Source organism: Triturus cristatus, chromosome 4_2, assembly GCF_964204655.1.
Source record: "Triturus cristatus chromosome 4_2, aTriCri1.1, whole genome shotgun sequence".
NCBI classification, from domain to species: Eukaryota; Metazoa; Chordata; class Amphibia; order Caudata; family Salamandridae; genus Triturus; species Triturus cristatus.
Window position 1 is genome coordinate 658511872 of NC_140586.1, and position 21355 is coordinate 658533226.

Genomic DNA, 21355 nt, shown 5'->3' on the forward strand with positions numbered 1-21355 from the left:
ATAAGCCATACAGAGTGCTCAAGAGTAGTCCAGCCAGGGCTGTTCTAGGTAGGTAATGAGCCCCCATTTATACCTTACTACAAATATAAAATACAGGGACCAAATCCAGGCCTTGCACTGGGCTGATGTAAGACCTTCTTACTCCTACCGTGAAGAACAGAGGGGGAGGGGGAGAAGGGGTGCTCAACCGTTTACCAACCACTTACAGCAACCAAGTGTTCACACCTCCCTGAGGGGTCTCCAGCTCCACAGCAAGGGAAACCGAACGGGGATCCTCCCCCCTCCTCCTATTACACACACTCCAGGCGTTCTACCATCTCCCTAAAGTTGTTTTCATTGATTAACCACCTTGATTTGATCAGGCCTGTCTATAAAAATCATTTATATCAAAGTGCATATGAAAAGAATGCCTTCGTTTTTAGGTCTCGCCTGCGTAGGCTTTTCCATTGGCTGGGTTCACCGTTTATGCTAAACGGTGGCCAGCCATTGGAAAAGAGGTGTTGGTGACGTATTTGCTTGGCTTTCTGAGCCGTCCCATTTGGACAGCCTGGCCTGCTTTGCGTTCGTCGCAAAAGGTTTCTTATCTTTATGGGGCCAAACACATGGCCCCATAAAGACAAGAAACCCATTAACAGGCGAGGCGAGGCCGTCCAAGTTGCTCGGCAGAGAAAGGCACGAGCAAATCCGTCATGGCGATCTGCTCCATGCCCGCGGTCGACACCCGCCACCAAACCGCCACAAACTGATGCCGCCATGTTGAACAGCAGCTGCCGTCTTGGAGGAGCGAAGATGAGCGCCGTGCTGAAGCTGAGCGTGTGCTGCGGAGGGCCACGCCCCCGCTCGGGTAAGTGGACTGCAGGTGTAGCGACGGCTACAGCTCGGACTCCAATTCCAGCCCCTGCAGCCCGACTGCGGAGTCTCCGCGCTTCCTGGTATCGGAAGCCTCCCCGCCTGCCACCACTGGTGTGATTTAGGAGTCGGTCAGTTCACAACTACCACGGAGAGTGTGTACTAACACAGCCAGCGGCCCAATGCCCTTCATGTGTGCGTCCTCCCATTGCCCTGAATCATGGCTTTCACACCTGAACTTCTCTTTGGCGGTCATGTGTGCATGCTCTTACACAAAACATCCCCAAATCCTCTGTGGGTGAGCACTGCATACATACATCCCCCCGGAGTCATTGCTGGGTGCACAAACACTAATATATTTACTGTTGTAAAGAGTGTGTTCACACACATTAACATCCCATTGTCCTCCGAGTGTGCGCTCATACATTAAAAATCTGTGTTTCCACTAGCATGAGGTCACACTATCACCCGAGAGCCTCCTGAGCCGGAACGTGAACTCACACCCTGCACACCCACGGGTCTGTAGTGACTGTGTTCACGCAGATCGTCTAGGAGCACATAGGAGTGTTTGTTCACACTCAACATACAAGGGCATGCAGTGAGTGTCTATTGACAAGCTGAGCATCTGCAAATACTTAATGAATTTGAAATCACACAAAGACCATCAAAGAGCCCGTTGTGAGTGCCTGCTCACAGTGAATATTCAAGTGTCTGTAGTGATTGTGTGTGACACTGGATATTAAGCAGGATGTTGAGCAGACGCCGTGCCGAAGTCAGCAGCTCTGACTGTTACGCCACACCCCCCCAAGTAAATATGCTTAGTTAATAATGCCAACACCCCTTCCCATTTGAATATTGCTCCAGAGAGCTGCTAGAAGACATCTTATTTAAGTAGGTGCTTGCAAGAAATGGTATTTGTATCTAGCGCTTCCTATCCCTGAGGAGGCGGCTTCGATGCACCAAGCCTTTGTTCCAGAGCCGGAATCCCCTCTCTGCTTGGTTCTCGGGAAAGGATGGTGGCCCTTGTACAGCACCGCCCAGCAGCCTCTTAAAATGCACGGATTCTGCAAGCAGCTGAACTCGCACTGCATCAAAGAGTGGCGCTGCGGGTGGTCAAGATCTCATGACGTCACAGCCACACCCCCAGGTTATCTTCGTAATTCTATGGCTTTGCATGAGGTTATTAGCTGACCCGCTGTCTCGAACATCAATAACGTAGAGAGGTTACAGGAAAAGGTGCATACAAGGAAGTGATGACAACCAAGCACATGAAGACACAGGCACAAGCACAGCCAGGCATACACACATACGCTCAGCACACAAACACACATGCACGCATACACCCAAAAATATGTATATACCCTTAGCGCAAACACAGAGGCACATGCACAGCCACGCGCACAAACACGCACAGATGCAAACACGCATGCACAGTTTGACACAAACTCACACACGCGCACAAAACTCTCACCCAAGTCGGATTTCCTTTGTGCTGTCAAACGGGCCTTCCTCTCCCACAGCGGCACACGAAACAAGGCCTTTCAGGGGTAAATAATGTGTGTCAAATCTACGCGGGAAAGTAGACCACAAGCCGCCTCACACTAGCCACTGGTGCAGTGTCTGATCAAACACATGCCATCTTGGGCGACTAAATATACACACACAGGGCAGGCTGTGTGGGAGCTCTCACTGTATTTTTACTTGTGACATTTGACACCACCAGCTGGAGTAGCGGCACATAAATGGAAGAACCAATAAATAAAACAAAAGACACTCCGTACACTGGAAATAATAATAAACAAGCACTGGCACAGCCAATAGGTCTCGTGTTTAGAGAGAGCTATTAGCTGTGTTAACGTTTTTAATATGTGTTTCAGAGCATTGTGAATGTTGCGCAGCATGTTTAAAAGTTATAAGTAATAATTAAAAATGTGTTATAACCATTTGTCACTTTATATATGACCTAGAAAACATTATATACAACTGAAGTATCCTAATACAAGCATTTACAATGCAATAGGTCTCGCATTTATGCGAGTTTAAGCTATTGGCATTGTAAATGACAATGCTTTTTATTTATGTTTAAAAAACGAAAACAAAAATAAAAGGCATCGTCATTTGCAATGTCAATAGCTCAAACTTGCGTAAATGCGAGACCTATTGCATTGTAAATGCTTGTTGTGTTACTGTATGTGAACAACAGTTTGTTTGGTTAAAAGGTTGAAATGGATCATATCGAAAAACCCTGTACACAGGCCCTAGTTTTGGCTTGGAGCAAAGGCAGAGCTCGATGCCAAACGTACAATATCCTCCACCCAGATGAAAATCCTGCCAAAATAAAGAGAAAAGCTAGTGTAGCAGCTTGCCTAACAGCTTTTCCAGTAGCAGGGTCTGTAAAGAGATTTGGTTCTGATGTTCATGCTTTAAGGAAGGAAAGGAATCAAACCTGTTCTAGTCTTTGATCTTGTTAAAGTCTGTATGCATTATCTAATAAAGGCTTCCTGCGGCAAGTAAGGAGATAGAAGGGTTTTTTGGGTCTTTCTTTATAAGCCCAATGCTCTAAAAAGACGAGCTGTAGTCAGATATGTTGCATGCTCTCATTTGAATTTAAGGTTCTGTTTTCTCCTGCTTTCGTTGGACAATTTTATTCAGTAATGCTACCAAAACATGCCAGGATGATTCATTCCTAGAATATATTTTCAGCTATTTTAAGCTGCTGTTCAATACTTTCATGCCCAATTACACTTCTAAAGAAGCAAACACGATGATTATTTATGATTTAATTTTGGCGACCTGCCCTCTACAAGCCTCAGCTGTCGAAAAACGTAGGCGTATCCTTTTTATTTGGTTGCTCTGAAATGCGATGAAATGATTGGGAGCTGTATGGTTAACGCGCATACAATACTTTTTTTTTCTGGAACAGGTGGCAATGCAAAGGTGTAAAAATAAAGCTAGCAAGCAGTTTTTTCCCCCAATGTTGTAATTATTTTCAAGTTAAGCAGTACACAGTATATATAAGCAATCATCCAGTACATAGGAAGAACTATTCAATAGAAACAACACGTTTGTCCACTACATTGTTTGTAATCAAAGTTGTGTATCCAAAATTGTGCAGACACCTTTCCCATCTCGGTTCTATGTTAAGAAAACATAAAATGTGTAGGCACGTGTACAACTGCTCGCCATTCTCTTCAATGACTGCAGCTGTAATTGTATTTTTCATCCGTGTCAAGATACGCCACTTGTTATATACTTCAGTTCTCGATGAACTTCAGTGAAAATAAGATGCTGATTCCAGTCTTACATCAATCAATCTGACGATCTAACACATAAGTCTCATTAGCAGTTAGATCACCTGCTTACTTCCTCATGCCTGTCTGGTTTTCTTTTCACCTTTAACACTCCTCTTCAATGGATTCTGGCCTCTTGCTATCCTGAAATGAAGCTAGACAGCTACCTTCAGCCTAGGTTTCCCAAAATACGGTTGTATTCACCCTAGTTGTGTTTTAGGTTTGGCAGGAAACATCATTTTAACTTTTCTCTAAAATCATTTTCTTTGTTTCTGTATTCGCTCCAATTCTTTGTTCGTTTCTCTGTGTGCTAGTTTTGAAGAATAATTGACCATTTTTTCGGACAGAAGTACGGATTCACTGTCTTCTTTACTGTGCCTGACCATCACAGTTGTTCAAACCACCATCTTGTCATTTCTACACAGTTGTTCTGAGCCTGATCACTGGTGAATGTCCAGGTTCTCTGCCAGCTGATTATGAATGGCCATAACTTTATGTTGCCTGTACCTGTGCGGTTTTTTACGTTTTCTTTACATAGTATGTTCACCAGTGATGTTATGAAACTGATAAAATTCTCATTCATAATTATTACCATGACACTATCACCCTGAATTGTCAGGGTCATTTCTATGCTATATACAACACTAGCTAAGACTGTAACAACAAGCATTTGCCTGAACAATGCTGTCTTGACAAATTCATCTCTGAAATTCATGACCAAGTGTCTTTAAAGACTAGTTCCGCCTTATTGTCCTCACAGACCTCTAGTTCACCAACCAAACCCAGATGCTAGGCTTAGGATTCGGAAAAATGGGGATTCTAAAAGAGAGGGCAGAGTACACTTGGTCTATAAGTGGATACGTGCCTCTAGATACATTGTTTGGTTAACTTAAAATCTCAGTTTATTGCATCAGCACCTAATGATGTCTCTGTTTCCCGTCTTAGAAGACTTTTACATTTGGTCTATTATCTGCAAACGTCGGCCAGACAAATATGCCATTTGGGGACTACATGTAGTTGGAGCACGCATTCAACAGGTATGGAAGTACCATGGTTCAGTCAATGCAGAAAAAAAGTAATTTTCCATATCACAGGATATTCTTGATATTCACTCACATTTTAAGAGAAAACCACCTGATGCTGCGGGCTCCCACCTGGTCTCATCATCTCCCGGGCTTCAGTAGCCAACCCCGGGTTCTTCTTTTTATCCACAGTGCCTCTTCTCACCCAACATTTGTTTTTTACTTCCTTCTGGTTGTATAACTTTACAAATTACTAAAGATTGTGATTAGGGCTAAGCCCCTAGATGTGCCCAGAGCTGTGCAGAGCAGCATGTCTGCAAAAATAAATTAAGGCTGTCTCTCTCACCATCACAGAGCTGGTAAATAAGGCTTTCATCAACGAACTGATTTCAGAGCACCCAAACACCACTCAACAATGCAAACATGACAAACAGTTGCAGACCCCAAGAAATCATTTAACTGTTGACACATCACTAACTTGGAAACTTAGGTCACCAGGCAAACGCAGAAATACTTGAAAACCAGTCTCCTCCACAACTTTCATTTGGGTTACAGATCTGTCTTTTTTTTTTTTTTTAAATATCTTTATTGAACAGAACAAGAAAGAAAATACATGTGCATCCTATATCAATGCGTCATCTGTGCATTTTTCGGAATTTAGTTCAAGATCTGGTATCCAACTTACAAAGATCCGCCTCTCCATCTATGCATTACAACATTTCCAACTTCGTCAATGATTATAAGCGAACAAGACAATCAATCAGTACCTCTAGTGGCAGGCACTGTCCTTACAGTGAGCAGATTAATATGATACACGATTCAACCCAACCCCATCCCCCCTCCCCCCACCCACAAACCTACTAAGAACATTGGTGTCGCTTTGCGGGCGGACCACTCCCGCCGATGTAGCTGCGGCAGGTGCTCACCAACCTCCGATGCCCCCCAACTGGGGGGGGGGGGTTCGTACCAAGGAGGAGGAGGAAGGGGGAAAGGAAGGGGGAGAGGCAGGGGCGGGGAAGGGGGAGGGGGGAGAGAAAGGGAGAGAGGAGAAAGGACTCAGAAAGGGAAGGGTTACAGATCTGTCATAGCATAGAAAATAATTGTAAGCGACAGTTTATAAGCATACCTGGGTCCAACAACACCACCTGAACTTAAAAACATTTCTGGGTGCTTCCAAGATCCACCTCTAACTGTATGATGGGCCTGGGATCAAAGACAACCTAAAAAAGATTTGTTTAGCTACATTAGTCACTATAACGAAGAAGAGTATTCTGTACTTGATTGGATCAACAGTGCTCATGGTTTACTTGGCCCGATCTGAAAAAGTGACATCGATTGGTGTCACATCAACAGTGAATTCTTGCGCAGCTAAAAGATCTAAACTTCTATGTACCGCAAAGGTAAACATGGTACCCAACACGGTAAACAAAATTCAGGCCTGCTTCCAACAACTGAAAAATTGGTGAAGAACATAAAATGACTGAGATAGGGTACATATATGTCATTGTACTCTTTTGTTACAATTCAAAGATGAGATGATTGACATGTTCATCTCCCATAGGCTTAGACATGTGACGAATGCTTACTACCCTGTATTTCCGCAGGAGCTGCAAGACTTTTTTTCACTTACGATGGTTATTAATGTTGAATATATTAGAGGCTGAGTTTGGCAGATTTGCAGGTTGTCTAGTGATCACCAAATGATTGAACGCATCCTGGTGAAAGCATTGTGGGAAAAGGATTTGGTCAAGTTATCAGATAGCTGAAAATGGCTCCATTGCTGTGCCTAGTTTGACACAATTTCGATGAACTGCCGTTAGAACTATTACACTTTATGTTCCTGTACAGACCATTCTACACATCTGCCAAGCTACACAAATTTGACAATACTAGGTTGCATGAATGTCCCTGGTGCAGCCAGCCTCAGACAGGTTTTTCTTCATCTGGCCTGGATGTGCTGGACTATTGCCAGATTTTGGGGGGTGATACAAAGATTGGTATCCCAAATTGTAGTTTGTGAGGTCTCTAGATCACCTGATGTGGCTGTGATGGGATATGTTGCGGACGGTCCAAAATTCATGAGAAGTTTGACTGAGATGTTGTTTGTAAATATTGAGATAGTCCAATTCAGATGCAAGCAGGGTGGCTAAAGCGTGTTACTGTATGCAGTATCAAAGGAGATTTGAGCACCACTGTGGTGGTATTTTGTGCGACTCAAAAATAATGAGACTGATATCTCTCCCCTCCACTTGTTGATGTGAAGACACCTAAATGATGGCATGCTTAAATTATTGTGAAGGATTGGCGCTACATTTGCAGTGTGAGTTTCTTAGCCTGCTATATGTACTTTATTGTGTTTTTTCCAGGCCTTTATGGGTCGAGAATTGGGATGGATTGGCCATGCAAGTATTGATACACAGATATGGTGTAGGTTGGATTCATAAAATAAAAACATAAAAATAAAAAAGGTGATACAGTAGCACATGATCCAGCCCTGCATTTAAAGAGGCTTAGGTACATATTACCACTCCTAACGTTACATCATTCCATGGTCCTGCCCACTTCAATGGTGATGTTGAGAGTTATTACTCCAGTATCATGTCTATATCTTTGCAGAAAAACAACTACAAACATTGCAGCAGTAGACACTTAAGAGTAACGGGGTTAGTCATTGGCTTGAAGTCCCTCCTCTGGCTGCATTGAATGCAAGTTGGTGAACAGTATACCCAAAGTTCCTTACCACGTGAGCCACGGCTTACTTTGGAATGTGGCATCCAAATACACCTGGCTAGACTGCTCAGCTTCGATCACTCACTTTCTTATTCAGACCAACTTCAGATTGTTTAGACACTCAACTCAACAATAACAACCCAGCCTCCTAGTCCTGGAGAAAAGGATGAAACCAGCTTTTTTCAGGCAAGACTTCAGAATCTAGACTCTGAAAGTGAACTGTGCTACTACATCTAAATCAAGAAAGGAGTGTAATATCTGAAAGGAAGACTGCACCAACTGCATCTCCTACATATTTCTATACAAAGGATGCTGTAATTAACGCCTACTCTTCTGAGAATTGAACACCAAAGATTCCCACAGTTCATGCCCATGAACTAAAGTGGTTGCAAGTTGACCCATTAGATATCAGCAGAACCAAATAAAGAAATATGGTTGAGAACCTCTACCTTCTAATCTGCGTCACATCATATTATCCACTAGTTTATTCTTTGTATTACTTAATAAACTACCCGTCTCCTGTTTGTCTTTAGTGGCTGACAATGTATTTGCTTTATACAATAGAGCCCTTTAAATGGCTGGCAAATAGTACAGAGAAATAACCAGTAAGTATTTAGACACACATAAAGAAAGTTGAATCATTCTTTTTGAAAAGACTCGGTGAATTTCTCCCAGTGGCTCAAATGTGACCTTGACACGCAAAATAGGATGAATGTTGCTGTTCAGGCATCAAAAGAAAACAAAGGAACACGTATTCTCTCTAGTAGCAGATTAACCAAACATTTGGGCCATAACTTAATTTGTTAATTTACAGGGTGACGCTTCCATCTAGTATACCTTTGTCAACTTGAGTCATAAATCTTAATTTTAGGTGTATCTTTTAAAATATGTCCTGCTAAGTGTGTCGAATCAATATATTGGACTTGGTGGAGACTGGATACTGTAACATTATAGCAATTCAATATTGCTACACATTTTCTTAACTAATATGCAGCCCAGGACCACTGGCATCTCAAAGCATGTGTCGTTCTTTCTATTATACATAAGTTATACGCCTGTTTAGGTTACATTATTGTATAGGTTGCTTACTAATGTCGATCATCATTATTTCTGTCTTGCAATCTTCTGTAGTCTAACATAGTGTAGTATCCGATAATGCTTGTATTTCATTTCTTAAAGCACACACTGGCGAGTACTGAGTGAGGCAGCTTCAGGCTAGCATCAATAATTATCCAACTATAGAAGGCAGGGATCAATATGTCAGATAGCATAGAGCAGAATGCCATCAGGCGTCCATTTGAGGCTGTGACTATGTTCACACAATCAGTAGTGTGGTGCATGATGACAGAGAGAGCAGAAACTCGAGGCCATTGACAAAGAATAGAATATCTACATATAAGTCTGTAAGTTGCAAAAACAGCCTGTCTCTAAACTGTTAAATGTGAGTGTAACATTTTACTGTGCAAAATATATAGATTTTTATCACAACGCAGATGACAAATCTACGTGGAAGGCAAATGATCTAAGATGTCCTGTTGGGAAGCATTGAAATACAAAGCAGCAATTTGCTACCGTCCTTAAGCCATACAAAGGTTCCTGAAACCTTAAAATATAGTTATGTATTTGTATATTTCTGTACTTGACTGTATACCACCCTGCAAGAACCAAACTGAGAGCCAATAAACTCAGACCTATGAAACATGTTTAAGACCAGGCCCTTGGCACCCAAACATCCCCTTATAAAGTCCTTTCCACTAGTCACTTGCTCAAAACCAGAGAAGCAATTTGTCGAATTGGTTGGTTTGTTTCATAGAAAATTATGTATTCCACCGGATCTGTCCCTGGGTGACTTGCACCTATCTGCCAGTGAAGAAAAGTCATTGTTACTGTGAGGCAATAAATATAGCTTTGAACTCCCCTCATTTGAGAGTGTGTACTCGCCTTACTCTCCTCCGTGGAAATTCGTTTATCTTTTGCCTTGACGAAAGTAATTTCCAAGCATTGCCTAGGTATGAAAATAATTATTAGGTACCCTCTAATGCACAATTTGTTTTGATGTTAATCGACGTTTAACAGTGGACCAATCCAGGAATATAATCTATTCTGCCACTAAATGTGTGAAGACCTATATTCAAACATATTGGTGATTTTTTTGTTCTTACCTATTTGCAAGGTCATTCTGGTACTATGAATCAGGAATACTATTTTATTGTTTCAAATTATGTCTTTGACTTTTTGCCCACTTAAATTTACTTGAGTTGTTCTAAGATTTCTGCTTAATAGAGATTCCTGTTTATTTTCTCTAAACTACACGTTCAATATTTAATTTTGGAACTTTGAAAACAGCATTTGGTACGTGGACAGGAATTGCCAGAAATAGTAGAGTGCATATTGCAGACTTTTCATCAAATGGACTTTCCAGTTCAAAGATGTGTATTATGTATTGTAATGTCCTACTTAATCCCAGTGATTTGCCACAACATTTTTTTCTGTACGAAGTAAAAATCAAAAACAGATCTAAGATGGTATTTTTAGGTTGCAGCCGACTGTGAAAAGACTTCTTCTAGGTGTTCTGAAAGCTTCTCTGGGAAGGCATTCTGCCCATTGCCTACCACTGGCTTTAATGTTTGCAACTCTCATTTTTTTGGCTTTCTATTTGCTGGCATTATTTGCTTTAGGCTGTTCAGCATGTCTTTGTGACTCCTGTGAAGCAAACCATGTTCACCATCACTCCTTGTATTCTTCCACGAGTCCTTAGTTTCTGTAGTAAACAGGCCTTTAAATGTTATTATCTTGTCAGATTTGCTGTGCGGTCAAATGTCAGGCTCTGTCTTCCAAGGGAGTTTGGTGTTTACTTTACTTTCTCTGTCTTCAAAGTGAGTGGATTTGTGTGTATCTTGTCGGGTACTAGGAAAGAAAAGTATTTTTTTTTTTGCACACAACAACATTCAAATATTTTTAGATGAACTGGGCAAATATTTCAGAAGAATTTCGAAAGCACGAATGAAGCACATTTTTTTGTTATTTGGAAGTGTGGTGGAAACAATTATTTTAATAAGATCAAAACAAATCACTACACTAGGTGATGCCTTTTCCACACATTATTGTTTGTGTGCTGTATAGAGTTAGCAGTAAAACAGTGTGTATAAATGTAATTGTCGATCAATTGAAAATGTGTTGTCTGTGATAGCAGTGCTCTACCGCACCATGCATAATCCACACTACGCCACTCCACGCATGACTGAGGCCTATTAGTTCTGCCAATTCTTCTTTCAATTTTTTTTCCAGCAGTCCCAATTGTTTTCAAGCCTCTCTCCATTCTTTTGGTGGAATCCAATTATGCACGGTGTGCTTGAAATTCTTAATTTAATAAGCCTGCCAGTGATGGCTGTCCTTTGTTGCTGCTGCTATTTAGCTTGTTAGTGGGGCTTCCAATCCTTTCTGTTACAACATCTGTATGCTCATTGTGTTACACAGTGGCTGATTGTATAAACCCATTGTGTGGTGATATCCAAAAATACTGAAATTAAGTGGTAATGGAAGACCAAATAATTCAGCAACATTCCTTTAATGATGTGGCAATAAAAAGTAAAATATGCAGCATAATCTATGACTATATTGTTTTACTATTTTGTCATTTAAATACATATTATTACTATTTGGGCAAAGGATTCCCCTCAGTACCAGTTCAATATGAAATCATTGTCTAAAGGGTGGGGTGACTGGTTAACGTTTTCAGTGGGTCTGCCTCTGCATGGCTTCACATATGGTGCTTTTCCTTAGCAACATTAATTCTGTATATCAATGTCAATAGGCAGCCGCTAATGCCTAAATGTGCACTATTCTGAAAACTAAGTAGTGTGTGACGATCACATAAGCAATTGCCATTGGGCAAGCTAATCTGTAAACTCCCTTTTATATGAATCTGTACAACTATTGGATTGACAGTCATGAATGACAGCATTGAGAGTGCTCAGAAAATGATTAACTTTACTTTTTTTGTTTAAAAAAAAAAAAAAAAAAAAATGGAGGAGGAAATTTATTTCTGTCACAAGTTGTATGTAAAAATCAGTAGTAATGGAAGACTGTGAGCCCTGTTTATGACTATGCTCTGAATCATAGAATTACTCTGTACTCTGCCTTACATAAGAGTCACGTGAGCATATATTCTTTGGTCCTGATGAATCTGTGAAGGTACAAGCAGAGAACATTTTTCACATTTGTGTGGTAACTTTCTTGTATTTTTTTATCAACAAACACTGTGTTGCAGCAGAGTGTGCAGCTATGATATTAAAAAAGTTTGAATAGGGCATACTTTTCCTAACACCATTTGTAGTTCGATAGAAATTCTTTCTGTTTGTAGCAGGACCATGTGTGCCCCTCACAAAGGCATGATAAGAACAGCGCAGGGATTACAGAATGAGATGGCAGCAGCTCCAGGTACAGGATAGGTAGGGAAAGACATGGGAGCCAGAATTGAGGGTGAGCATAGCAACTCTTCAGGGAAGGCAGGATCCTGCCCATCCTCACCTTTTCCCACTGTTTGTTCTTTGTGGTCATGCTGATAGGGAACAACGAAATTGAGAAACTGGGTGGTGGTCACTATTCATAATCAAACATTCTTGGTGCTGCTTCCATGAGGTGGTCACTTTTAACATATTTTTTTTATGTTTAATTTTGACTCTATCCGATTTTGAGCAGTTTTAACAATAGGGATCTGACATGAAAACTTACTTTTGGTAACGCTCTAGCCAAGTGCAGATTCCTAACTTTTGGGATATCCCTAGGTGACAGGCTGGATCTGGAAGATTTATACAGCATTGCTCTTGTGTGCCAGTAGGGGGACACTGTGGCTCAGGATTGACTTCTTAGGCCACTGAAATAATGATGGAGCCACATAAAAGGGACACCCCTATGCATTGACATCCGTTTCTTTCTGAACTCTTGCCACGCCTTCTGATGAGCCCAATAGGAATCAGAATTACCAGCATACAGATCTCTAATTTAGGACTCTTTTAGATGGTGAAAATAGACAATTCCACAGAATAGAGAGAATGGAGAGTGCTGAGAAATCTGCAGTCTCCACCAGAAAGACCGTTACCGAAGGCAAGTAGCTTGTTCTTCTGATGGTACTTCTAACTGCAGATTCATCACCTTGAAAATGGAAACCAAAGTAGTACCTCCCACTGTGGTAAATCCGTGGAATAGGCCATACCGAAAAGTCATGCAGGACCTAAAAACCTTTCTTCGGACCCGACTGTCAAGGAAGTAGTGCATGGTGAACCTGTGTACTGATGTTCATGTCGCTGAAAGAAAGATGCATGTGTGCTAGCAAATGATAGCAGCCTTGGGCCTGGGAGAAGGAGCCCTCAGTCCTTCGGGAGACTGCCTCTTGGCCAGTACTTAGCAGATCTTAAAGTAGAGGACTAGCCGCCTCAACATAGTCCTTTTCTTCACTGTCTTGCCTTTCTTTGCCCCAGAGAACTCAACAAAGAGCTGATGGTTCATCTGATGGTCTTTGGTGCGATCGATTTAGAAGCTTAAAGCTCCTTGAGGTCCTTCTATTTTGAGGGGTAAGGTTGAGGTAAAGAATGTTGGGGGAGTGATCGATTTCCTGATTTGAAAAGCAGTTATAACCTTCGGCACAATGGATGCCTTGGTCCACAGCACCACTTTGTCTTGGGGAAAGAAAATATGCAATGCGGCTGCACCAAGAGAGCTTGGAGTTCACTTGTGATGAGCTGAAGTTACCACAACCAGAAACAGAGTCTTCAGAGTTAGGAGATGTAGTGGATATCTGTGCATGAGTTTGAATGACGTGCACTTGAGGAAAGTGAGGACTAAATTAAGATCCCAGTGTGGCATCACAGAGTTTGGTGAGAAACAAATGAGTCAACCTTTTTAGAAAGCTCATCACAAGCTCATCACAACAGATGATTTGAACAAGGACATCTGGCTCGGAAAACATAAAAACTCCAAACTGGCAGAAAAATAGCCTTTAACGGTGCTAACTGCAAATTCTTGTTGGGCCAGATCTAAAACAAATAACAAGATATCCGACGGTTTGGCCTGTAAAGGGCCTGTATTGCAGTTGCCACACCAGGCTACATTCTTGATCCAGTGCCCAGCTTAGACAGATTATTTTTTAAGAGGTACGTCTGGTGCAAGATTGACATCCACAACCTCTGGAGTAAGATTGAATGCAGCCAACTGCCGGCAATCAATCTCCACATATGTATATGCAGATTGTGCAGGTACGGCTGCAGGACCTTGCCTTACTACTGTGACAGGAGATCCTCCCAAAGTGGGCATCCGAGGACAGAAGCTCATGGTGAGAGGTTTCAGGTATCACACTCTCTTTGCCCGATTGAGAGCCACTAGGATGAGTTTGGCTCGGTCGTTCGTCAGAACTTTGGGCAGGAGAGGCGGTGGCAGAAAGGAGCCCCATGCCCCACTGTATCCGGAATGTGTCCTGAGAGAGGGCCTTCTTGAAAACTCCAGCAAGCAGATGTTTCAAAGTGTTCTCAGAGGTGGTGAAAAGATCTAGCTAGGGTACTTCCTATTGCTGAAAGATGCCCTATGCAACCTCTGGACGTGACCACCATTTGTGATCTGCCAGACACAGATGGCTGAGTTAGTCTGGCCTGGCATTCAAAGATCCTGCAAGCGGTTCATGACTAGGGATATGCCCTCACGTTCCAGCCAGCTCAGTAGATGAAGTGCCTCCTGGCACAGGACCCCACCCTGCCCGGCTTGTTGCAGTACCACATGGCGATAGTATAGTCTGTGAGAAGCTAGACTAGCATTCCTGATGGACCATAGCTAGGCTTTCAGCTGTAGGCAAATGGCCAAACTCCAACAGGTTTATGTGGAGATGGGCCTCTACTGGAGAACAGAGTCCTCTGATCTCCTCCTCTCTCAGATAACCTCATCACCCTAGCTGTGCTGCATCTGTCACTACAGTCAGCTCAGGGTGGGGCAGAGTGTGGGACCTCTTCCAAAACCTGGAATTCAACAAGTGCCCCTGATGCTGGGCCCACTGAGGCTTCAGATTCCACTGCACAGTCCACAAATGCCACCCGGCATAGTCGACGAGTAGGATGCCAAGAGGACCAGATGCCTCAGTGCCACTCTTACTGAGGCCCTGCACTGAGACTGAAACATCGGGATCATGGTCCAAATGCCCTGGACTAGTTGTGGTGGAGTGAATGTGCGAAACTGCACGGTATCCAGGGTGGCTACAATGAAAGGGAGTCTCTGTGGCGGAGTATAGTGTGACTTTGGCACATTTATAGTGAACCCCAATGTCAGGAGGTTTTCCGTCATCTGGATGTGGTCTAGACTGTTCATGGTGAGTCCACCTTCAACAGCCACTCCTCGAGATAGGAGAAAAATGGAAGCCCCTACCTCCGAAGGTGTTCTGTGACTACCACCATCATCTTTGTGAACATCCGAGGGGCACTGGTAAGGCCGAAGGGAAGCATCGCTAAATGAAAACGGACTGCAAGTAGTGTCTGTGGAGCTGCAGGACAGGTACATGAAAGTAGGAGTTCTGCAGGTGCAAACGGCCATCCAGTCCCCTAGATCCACGGGAGACAGAATCTGGGACAGCGTGAGATTTTGAAATTGTCCTTCTCCAAGAAGTCATTCAGAAAGCGGAGATCTAAAGTAGGACAAAAGCCTCTGTCCTTCCGCATGTGGAAATTGTGGGAATATCAGCTAGCCCCTATTTCCTTGGCCAGGACCTGCTGACCTGCTCTGTGGCTGTTCCTGATGCAACTTCCACCACAAAACGTTTACTGGGTGGTCTGTTTTCGCTAATCATAATGACTCTATTGTGTACTTGTTAGCATTTGTAATCTGTGTTTTCTTTGTTGTTGATAGAGGAGTGCTGTGATGCAAACACCCCATACCCAGATCTTTATTTGTGATGCAAAAAAATATATTCAACTTAAAATGACTTTGTCCTTAAATTACTGCATCAAGAAAAAAAATATTGTTATCCATTATAAATTTCCCCCCTATTTGCATCAATGTTAACTTATTGTACGTCTTAAGATTTTGAATTGTGTTTTATTAAAATATTTTTCTTTGTAACATTAGAAAGTCATGCAAATCAAGGAAGTATAAAATATGAAATGCACGTACGGTACGGTAAAGGTGCATCTTCAATATTTGGAGTGTTGTATCTATATTGAATCATGCTCTGCCCTCTGGATTGGAGACTTTGTCCATCCCACTGTGTACTTTCACGACATCCCATTCTTCTGTACAGTGGCTTCAAGTGTTCATATGTGCGCTAACTTAGGAAATGTATGTCTTACAGAACTGTTGCGGCTGAAGTTAGAAAGCAAATCTCCGGACAGTATGGCAGCTCTCCTCAACTGCTCAAGAACATAAATATTGGAAGTAGTGCATCTCATCATGCTAGTGTAAGTACTAACATCTATTTGTGTCTTGATCACCTATAACGTAATGGAAAGACATTTATTCGATTTACCTTCCCTGCTCCCTAAAAAGGGAAACGTAGAGCTTAATTTAAAAAAACACTGTTGGACTTCCTAATTGGATAATAATGCTTTGTATTTTATGGCACCATATGAAAACCATGCAATGACTTCTTGTTACACTGTGGCTGAATTCTGCTTTACATCGGTTTTCTTTCCATTACAAAATAGATTGTAATGCTCCAAATTCATCTGAGATCAGTCATAAGGGTTCTTAGAGAATGTATAAGAACCTGAGCTTTGCTTCATTAACTTAGCTGTATGATCACTTGATGTGTTTTTTAATCATTTGGTTTTATTGTTTGAAAGAACAGTGCAGAAATTGCAATGCAACAAGGATAAGGTCACACAGTAAGCGAGCATCCAGTCACAAATAATAACACACAGCAGACCGGTACAATCCTGTTTCTCAGTGCATAGCACCAGAGCATGTCCTCTAGTACCATGGCGATCCCTGGCGGGTGCAGAAATAGTATAAGGCTTTACAGATGTTAACCGTGGCTAAGGCCCAGAGTCATTTCTTCAGTCACGGCCGCCGCCCTCAGTGGGCAGTAGTGGAGTTGTTAAAGGGTCACTGTCCCAAGAATTGTCCTGCCCTTTGTGCATGGCTGCATCCCACCGTGCTGCCAGGTAGGTGACCAGAGGGGCCCACATGTCCATTGGTCTGGTCTGGAACGCAGAGACCTCATCTCCCAATAAGTTTCAGATCACTTGATAATGTTACTTGGTCTCAAGTTTATCTGTAGACCAAACTTTGCACTCATTTTTCAGTAAGTGTTTTTATAAAAATTCTGTTCTTAATGGCCATTACTGCAATGTATTGCATTTAAACAATGATGATAGAAAGAATAATGAAGGTTCAAAAATAATAGCAGGCATACGTCTTGTTTTTGAAGAAGGGTAAGATACATTTTATTATTTTAGGATGAACATATTGACTGAGTAGCTCCCTTGTAATTAGTTCTTTGTAAATTAAGAGATTCATGCCCCTTCCCAAACAACATTGAGTTGTGTCTGTGCACACACAGATGCTGATGTCATCACGTCCAGTTGTTTGCTGAGTGTAACATTACCCCAGAATGTGGGACCACTTTGGAATACTGTAGATTTCCCCTTATTCTGAGGTGTACAAACTCAGCTTCTGGTGTTTTTGCGAGCGCACATTTTGTGTGGTGCAAATCATGCTTGCAAACACCTCTAGCGATGTACAGGTGCTGCTTGAGTCATCATCCCAATTCGGGTGCCAGCAGGAGATTAATGCCAGAGTCAGGATTTGGACAAAAAGTGGAATGAGTGCCTACATAGGGAATGCCTTTCAGAAAGAAGCCTGCAGCAAAGGAAGGACACACGTTGGAAATCCCTACAGCGAACTAGACGAGCCTAATGAAACCAGACGTTGCCTCCTCTGGCATTGGTTCAGGACGTTTCCAGACCAAGCAACAGGTAGCCAATAGTACACTGTACGTAGTCCAAGAAGGAAGTAATTTAAAAAAAAATATTTTTATTGCATTTTCACACCAACCAGAGATCGGTACATACAAAATAGAGTCACTGTAAGAAAAAACCCCTCCAATACATATGTGCATTTAACATAGCAAGAAGGAAGTAATTTGAAGTAGAATCCCCGCTGTTTGAAGCGCTGCTGCAGCATTTTTCTTGTTGGGGGTATCAATACAGGTGAAACATGGTTTAATCTGTCGGCATCTGCTATCGCTACATAGGGCTGTTCATCTCTTCATTAAAGAGAGAGGCTGAGAATAATTGTAATTGTATTTATAGGGACATTGAGAAATAGGGCAGGATCGCAACTACAACATTGGAGGAATCAAATGGTTATTAACTATTTGCTTTAACAAGCTGAACAATCAAGTCAAACAATTTCATTTTACAGAAAGAACCCAGAGCTCAAGAGCCACTAAAGGTCATCAAATTATTTTATAAGCTTGGAGCTACAAAAATATGAGTATGAATGAGTCAGAGCAGCTTACATAGCTTGGTTTTCATAAGCCATGTACACTGACTCTTTGGAGTGTAAATGGAAGCTTCAGCTGTTTATGAGGGCATAGTGGAAACCACTGTAGTCCTTTAAATATTTCCTTGAAAGTGTCATGCTGCCTCTGCTCCCACTTTTAGTATGGCATAAGTCGGGATCACTACCTGGAGAGAAACCACTTAAGAGATGGGGATACCGGGCAGCATTGCATTTCCTGAAGAGCTGTGTGAGATGTACAGTGCCTGGACAACTCCTTGAAAATCTGCAATGATTAGAACATTATTGATCTTTCTCAAAGTAAATAACTGATGCTAGACAAATGGAATTAGGGGCATGATATAAAAAGCCATTTTATTTTCCAACCTAAAATATGTATGTTCGAGGCATATGAGCTGCAGATTACACACTTGTGCATAGATCGCCATCTGGTGTTGGGCCCGGATGTTTGCAGTTGTTTTTCCTTTTGGAAAGTCTTTGGAAGTCACAAGGTCGGTGACTCCACCTTTTGGATCGTATTGCGCATGGGCTTCGGCTCCATCCTCAGATTGTTTTTTTCCGCCATCGGGCTCGGATGTAATCTTCGCGCTCCGGTTCCGAACAGCTTCCAGTTCGACGATCGACGCGCAATCCTCACCCCAATTTGCGGTATTGTTTTCGATCGCGATCTCCCCACTCGACGCGGCTCTCATCGGCAAGAACCTTCCATTCCAGTCATCGACGACGGCCTTCGGGCCTACCCAAGCTCCGGTCCTGGCTAATGGAAAGGACTCCCTTCAAGAAGTGCCCTCGATGTGGGTCCAAATTCCCCCACACCGATCTCCACGAAGTATGTAATCTCTGCCTCTACCCTGAACACGAGGCTATAGACTGTCCAGCGTGTAAGTCCTTCCGGTCCAAGAAAACCATTCGGGACCGAAGGGCCAGAAGAACCATGGCACACTCGTCGACGGCGATTCCGGACGACATCTTCGGGGAAGGCGTTGACGCTCCAGAAGAACACCACACCGACGAGGGACTCGTCAGCGCCTCCGAAGCTGACGATTCAGATGTGGAGGACATCACTCCGGCACAGAGGGTCGTGAGTACTAATTTACCCCCCCACACCCTCACCAGCATCAAAAAAGGCTTCGGTCACGCCTTCGCCTCCGGGCCTAAGCAAGACCAAAGACACTGCTTCCCACACCGCACCTTCGGGACCGGTAAAGAAGCCGATTAAGCCTTCCGGTGGCTCGGGCTCGAGCCAGCCCACCGTCGGCACCGAAAAAGAAAATGGCCTCTGCTTCGACACCGAGCCCCGCACCGAAACACTCGGTGTCGAAACCCAGCTCCAGCTCCTCGGTACCGACACCATCTTCGGCACCGACAAAAGCACACAAGACCACCGGCACCGACACTTCGAAGCCGAAATCCATCTCGGCGCCTACCAAACAATCAGACCTTTCCAAGCATAGTTCCAAACAACGAACCAGCACGGATAAAGCCAAAAAACCAACGGCCCGACGCCTTTGGCGCCGACGGACCAACCAACCTTACCAGAACTCTTTACACCGAATCCATTACAAAAAACACTAACCAAGGATCCTAAGACCGGACATTTGATGCTCTCCATCAAAAAGTGACAGCTGGAAAAACCTGCTCCGCCTCCACCTCCAAAGAGGAAGGACTCTGCTACCTCCCCTTTCAGAATACCTTCCCCACTTCCACCGCCCCCCCACCTTCCCCGCCCCCACCTCATCATTCCCCAACACCCTCTCCGGATGATGATGATCAGGGGGATCCATATGATGACATAGGAGACGTGCCCCAAGATTTACCTACAGGGGACCCCACTCCCACAGGCTCCCCAGACCCATGGGACGATTATAATATCCCTGATATCCCTAACGTCCCACAGGATGATCTCTACCCTTCCAGACCTTCCCCACCAGAAGACTCACTGGGGTTCAACCATCTACTACAAAGGGCGGCACACTATCACGGGGTAGATCTCCATACCAAAAATATGTATATTTTTTAAACCTACTAAATTTGCGAATCTTTAACATATTCTTGAATCACAAAATGGGTTTAGAAAGGCAAATGAATCGCAATTTGAAAGGGGCTTTGTTAAGGACATCACTTCCAAATAGCGATTTCATTATGGTATGTATCAGTGTTTTGCCACCATATTCCTTTCACAAAACATTGATACATTACTGAGATTAACCTCTTCTGTGCCCATGACGAGATAGTCTCGTCATGGAGCACGGTCGCGCTGTGCCCATGACGAGACTATCTCGTCATGAACCCCACCCACTAATGCAACGCCCGGCACAGGAGGGGGAAAGGGCGTGGCACTGAAGGGGTTAAGTGGTAACTTACTTGAAAAATGGAAGGGATCCACTGTGGCCCTCGCACCTTTGTGAATTAAAAAAAAAAAGATTGTTGGAGAGTAGGTAGTAGTTTGGAGGACTACTGCCAACTGGCAAACAAATCGTAAAAAAGAAATACATTTTTTCTTTTTAAATGCCAGCTTCGTTTCCTTTTAGAAAAAATGGGCTGCATCTAAAGAAAAAATTACTTTATTTAAATGAGATCACAAACAAGGTGGTCTGCTCAACCTAGCTCACCCCACCCTTCCTGTGATGAAATCCAGTCATAGTGAGTCGCAATTTGCAGCCTGCCAGTGGCGTAACATTATCCCCTGCAGCCCAGGCCCCCTCCGGCACTGTGCAAGGCCAACGGGACACTGGACTGAGAGCTCCTGATTTGGTCCGGGTGGATGGGGGCGATTGATTCCCGTCCGTGTACTTTGCAGGGGGGCCCCCTTAAGTTTTGTTGCTCCACTGCGACCAGCCTCATGTATACTGATGAGGTTGATCAATTTGCGACCCACTGTGACTCAGAATTTTGTGAACCTACCCATTGGTGCATAGGTCGGTTTGCAAACTTATTTTCCATTCACAAAAGTCAGTGTGTAATTTG

General features: G+C 43.2%; 1 protein-coding gene across 13 annotated transcripts in view; it reads left to right on the forward strand.

Annotated features, from left to right (window-relative positions):
• Nucleotides 1–21355, forward strand: part of DOCK7 (dedicator of cytokinesis 7) — an 888535-nt gene that overhangs the window by 59836 nt on the left and 807344 nt on the right. For all 13 annotated transcript variants that reach the window (XM_085602421.1, XM_085602422.1, XM_085602423.1 and 10 more), the window contains exon 2: nucleotides 16218–16323. In XM_085602421.1, the coding sequence (XP_085458547.1) occupies nucleotides 16218–16323 (106 nt within the window). The remainder of the gene's footprint in view (nucleotides 1–16217; nucleotides 16324–21355) is intronic.